Source organism: Seriola dumerili, unplaced genomic scaffold (assembly GCF_002260705.1).
Source record: "Seriola dumerili isolate Sdu_G_001 unplaced genomic scaffold, Sdu_1.0 BDQW01005112.1, whole genome shotgun sequence".
Lineage (NCBI taxonomy): Eukaryota > Metazoa > Chordata > Actinopteri > Carangiformes > Carangidae > Seriola > Seriola dumerili.
Window position 1 is genome coordinate 17,399 of NW_019179367.1, and position 5,317 is coordinate 22,715.

The window sequence follows — 5,317 nt, forward strand, 5'->3', positions numbered from 1 at the left end:
TATTAAAAATACCAGAAAATTATATAAGTATGGATAATGCCTTCAAATGTCAGATTAAAAAAAAAATTGCAAATAAAATGAAAAATGAAATGAAATATATTTCTTAAATATTGTAAAATTTCTGAGAATTAACATAAATACAAAAAGTGATAAAAATACAAAAACAAAAAAAATACAAAAAAAAAAAAATATATATATATATATTCAAAATGTATACACTAAAAAAAATAGGGACTTAAAAATAAATTGATAAAAAATCTTTTTTTTTTAATTCTTTAAAAAAATTCAAATACAATATTACGTAATATTAAATAAAAAAAATTAAATAAATAATATTAGGACAGTGTAAAAAGTATCAAGGAGAAAAAGCTCCGCACACGTACACAAGTACAGCAACGGAGTAAATGTACTCAGTTACTGTTCACGTGTGCTAACATGACCTAGCCTGCCCGGTGACCTCTGACCCCTGCAAAGTTTCTACCTGGAATGCCGTCACCGTTCGGCCACAGAGGAGAGAGAGAGCGAGAGAGCAAAGAACAAGCAGAGATACAAAGTACAACTCACAAAATAAAAGTCCGGTTTATTGTCAAACAACAAACTTCGCACATACATCAAAACAGGCCGTCATAAAACAAAAAGTCGCTGACAAAAACAAAATAAAAGGAAAAAGAAAAGAGGCTCTTTTCTTTGGCCTTACCCTCCCATACAAACAAACTAGTTATGGTACAGCTAAAGTACATACATTAAATTTACTGGAATGCTCTGAGTTCAACGGCTTAAGAGGTTGTCTTTCATGTTTGTTTTTTTAGCTTTTTTTAAACATGTTTTTTCTAGTATCTGTTGAGATATCGTAACATGGTCAACCAAGTAAAATCTTTCGTTAAAGAAGCACCGATTTGGTCTGACGAGATCGCTGCCGAGAGAGAAACTGACCCCCCCTCCTAACAATATGTACAAAAATATAAAATGTAAATAAAAATACAAACAAATTCTCCTTTCGTGTTGTTGTTGTTGTTGGTGCTGAAGAGAAGCCTGATTTCTGCGTCGATGTGGCGGCGGGTTCCTCTAGAAAAATTTGTTTTGCAGTTTCGAGGGGAGATCGAGTGAGTGGACGTGGTGGATGTTTGTTGAACTCTACTTGCTAATGACCATGTTGGATTTTTTTTTTTTATTATTATTTTTTTTCCTTTAAATCAGTCCTCCAGCCCCTCCACCTGTGACTTTTAAAAACAGCCAGAGGTGAAGAATCAGGAAGTGGTTCAGCAGGATGGCGCGGGGGGAAAACGCATCAATCATCGTCGTCGGTTTTCTGCTTCTTGGTTTCGACGTCGTCCTGAAAGAAGAAGAAGACGAGGGTGAGTTAGTCAGCTGACGAGCTCGTGTTCCGATTGGTCGGACTGAAGGTGTCGGCGCCGCGCCTCACCTCGTCGTCATCCTCGTCGTCCTCAGCTGCCCGTTTTGTGCCGCCCTCGATTTCGTCGTCATCTTCCTCCTCATCTTCCTCGTCGCCTGCGGGACGAAGGACGAGCAGTGAGGTTTTTTTTGTTGGTTTGTGGAGACGACGCCACATGAAAACAAACTTTAAAAAACAAACGCTCTACCTTCTCCATCGTCTTCCTCGTCCTCCTCATCCACTTCCTCGTCCTCCTCGTCGTCTACGTCGGGCTCGCCGTTCTCCTCGTTCTCCTGGGAACCACAAAGTGAACTGGGTTGTAAAAAAGCTGCGCTGGTAAAAACTCAAATGTTTTCACGTTATGAGGAAGTTGAGTTCGCTCCAGGAGGAACACCAGAGCGCTGTAGGGAGAGGAGTCGAGGCGATGGAGGTTACCTTTCCGTTGGTGGCAGCATCTTTGCCGTTCTCCTTCTCCTCCACCAGCTTCTTCTCTTTCAGGTCCTGATGGAAACAAAAACAAACATTAAAAACAACAATAAAAAATAAATACTCCATGTTTCATGTTAAAGCTCCTGCTGCTGCTACCTGCCCTTCTACCTAATGGCCTAGTTAGATGACTCCCAGTGCATGCTGGGAGCTGCACATTTTTCAGCCCTCTCCCTGTCAGAATGAAGTCTTCCTATTTAAACACCATATTGGTCTCTGCAGATCCCCCCCCCCCGCCTCCTCCTCCTCCATCCCCTCTAATGTGTTGTAATCTGATACTTTGATGTGGCCCCCAGGGCACTCTGGGTATTGTAGTCTTCCGCGGGCTGCCGTTCTCGCCATATGTCACGAGACACGCCCGGGAGAGGCACTGCAATACCCAGGATGCACCGCTCCGTTTAAAATAACACAGGAGGGCGCAGGAGCCATTGTGCAGGGGGGCGATCAGAGGGGGGGGGGAGGAGGGGGGGGGTGATGGAGGAGGAGGCGAGCGCGACGCACGCTGCTGCTGCTGGCCGCTCGTTGTAACGGAGGGAAGGACAATAGAAGACGACACATGGCAGGCGAGAGAAGCGGCACGGAAAGCGGAAAAAAATGAGGCGGCGCGGCGGGAGCGGAGCCCGCAAACACACCGTCACATCACAAACACCTCCGGGGCTTTTTCTCTCCTCCTCCCCGCGCAGACCGGAAAACCGGCCGCCGAGCCTATTAATAGCGCTCGGTTTCCTCGTTTTGTCGACATCGTCCGTTCACACACACAGGCGCGCGCGCACGAGCACACGCACACACTGTTATTGATTAATTGCTTTACATAATCTTATTGCTTTGAAACCCCATTAAGCTGTGTTGGAGCAGCAGCGGCGGCTCCTCGCGCTCTCTCACCGCCTGTGCGTAAAAAGGCGCTTGTGCGTAAAAATGCTCCACAACTATAAATAGTGGCTGAACAGTCACCCCCCCGGATTATCAGCTCCTGCACCGGGCCCCAACTTCTCCCTCTCCACCTCCTCCATATGTTCATTTGTTATAATCACTCATAATTATTCAGCTCCGCGGCCCAACGCTGCTGCTGCTCTTATTATCTACAGGCTGGATCCTATTCTCCCCTACTGCTGTTGCTGAGACCCCCCCCCCTCCTCCCCCCTCCTCCTCCTCCTCCCCGCGGGGGCTATTAAAGTTTTACCCAATATGATCCAAAGTCCAACTGGATGGAAATTAACATTTAGAGAAGCAGAAGGATCCGACAGATAGAAGGAGAAAAACCCAAAACGGTGACGGATCACAAAGAAGAGAGAGGGGGAAAACCAGCACCGTCACATCACACCTCCACAGCCCGGCCACACACACACACGCACGCGCGCGCGCGCGAGCGCACACACACACAGAAGTGGGCTGCATTACAAAAAAAAAAAAGAAAGAAAAAGAAAACTTTCCCTCGAGACATAAACGCGCCCTGCAAACATGCTCCAGAAATACTGAAGAAAAAGCGGAAGCCGCGGCTCAGTGTGTGTGAGAGACTCTCCGGTAAACGGAGGCTGAATAAGCGCAACCCGTTCAAGCAGCAGCGGCACCGACCGTCCTTCCTGAGTCGGTAAACAAACCGGGTCGGACGGTGCAGGCCTTTTAAAACCCGGAGCCACAAACAAAAAACAATGAAAGAAGAAATGAGGCTGGAAGCGGAACCGCGAAAGTTGACATTGGTGTGAATTACGCACCGCCTGCCTCTCTGCCGCTCCGTCCTCCATTCAAACGGACCAACTTCTCACTACAAGCCCCAGCTGGAGCCTCTCAAAATCCCATTTACTCCGCTGCTCAGCTCCAGCAGCTCGTTACCGCTCTATTAATACAACAGCAGCAGCTCCTCTGACACCGGACGCGGGATTTGCCTTCGAGTTCATTCGCGTGGAGCCGAAGGTGTGCGAATAAATAAAATGTGAGAATAGGCGCGTCAAAGAGCTGCGGGTACTGAGCCCGAAAACCCGCTCGGTGCGCGCTGGAGCGGCTCGTGCTGGTTCGTGTTTCGGTTCGAACTCTGTGCGAGTGTTTCCGCGAGGGGAACCGAGCCGCTTGTATAAACAAAGAACCCGCGCAGACTGTTACTCTCCGGACAATGAGACGCGGCGCTGGAATCGCAGCCTCTTTCCATGATGCGGTGCTGAGACCCCCCGCTTTATTCTACTGATATTTTCCATCAGAGTTTAGAGAAAAAGACGTAAACACCGGCTCTTTCCCTCTCCTCACCCCCCCTCCAGAGGGTCCGACAGTCCGACTTCGTCGAGTCCGAATGAGCGCGAAGCGACGACGGAAGGGTTTTTTTTTTTAAATCTAGGTTACTGCCTGGAAAAGCTTTATTCTGCTGAGGGGCTCCGGGAGAAACGGCCCCCGGTGGGTGAAGGTGTGAGGCGGCTTACCTTGGCAGAGATATCCGAGCCGGAGTCAACTTGTGTGTCTGCCATTGTTTTAGTTCAATAAAATAAAGGACGGCTGAAATGAAAGGTTGAATAAAGTAAATCCCTCTCCTCGCTTTGCGGATCAATCAGTATTATGTTGTGCCAGTGGCCAATGCTGCTCACGGCCGAGCCTTTAATATAGGCTGCTGGGCGGAGTTAAGAGGAGGTCGGCGGCCGCTCATTGGCTCCCGGCTCCACAGAGGTGTTCTCTTCGCGCGTTGGAGTGGAACAATGGATAGAATTTCTAAACCCGGACGCCACGCCCCCCTCCTGTCCGCCGCTGCAACTGTCCTTTCTCCGCTAAAACAATAATCCGATCCGGTTAAACCCGAAGAAACCGACCCGGTGTTCAACCTTCGCGCCTTTTCTCCGCCGGGAAACGGAGAAAATTTGAGTTTACACCGAACCACGCACTGAATATATCGAACAGGCATCGCTTCGTTTGACGTAGTGTCACATTTTGATTGATTGATGTTCATCTGGTCGAGTCAAGCGGCGACTACGGTCCGCTTCTCCCGCCCACCGACGCGACCAGGGAGCACAGGCAGAGTCTTTAGGGGGAGAGAAAGAGAGGAAGAGGGGGGGGGGGCAAGGAGGTAAAATGTCGACGGCTCGAACAGTGTTAGTGGATTAAAGCTTCTTCTAGCGTTACTGTCTCCCCCTTTCTCCCGCCACATGAACACTATCAATCAGATGAAAGGCAGGAGTGTGAATGTGGAGCACCGCCGCCATGTCTCATCATAACCCTTGATCGTCCACTGCTCTGCTCTGCTCGCCCCTCCCCTCCCTTCCCCTCCCCTCCCCGGCGTCCATGTTTGAAACTCCCTCACTCATCTCTATGTGCGCACTTGACACTCTGAGTCTTTTTTTTTTTTTTTTTTTTTTTTTTTTACATAACAGCCCCGTAAATGTGTGCGCCAAGGTCGATGCACAAATAAACACAATCGTACGTCGAACAAAAACACAAGAGAAATCACTGGTGCTGTGTGAC

At 48.4% G+C, this 5,317-nt stretch overlaps 1 protein-coding gene across 1 annotated transcript; it reads right to left on the reverse strand.

Annotated features, from left to right (window-relative positions):
* Window positions 1-554: 554 nt before the first annotated feature.
* On the reverse strand, window positions 555-4,445 carry LOC111239853 (prothymosin alpha-B-like). The gene is made up of 5 exons (XM_022769770.1): window positions 4,288-4,445; window positions 1,829-1,894; window positions 1,602-1,686; window positions 1,424-1,509; window positions 555-1,333 (listed from the first exon to the last, which is right to left on the reverse strand). Exons 1-5 carry the CDS (start codon window positions 4,330-4,332, stop codon window positions 1,289-1,291), a joined length of 327 nt encoding a protein of 108 aa, XP_022625491.1. The 5' UTR covers window positions 4,333-4,445; the 3' UTR covers window positions 555-1,288.
* Window positions 4,446-5,317: the final 872 nt, after the last annotated feature.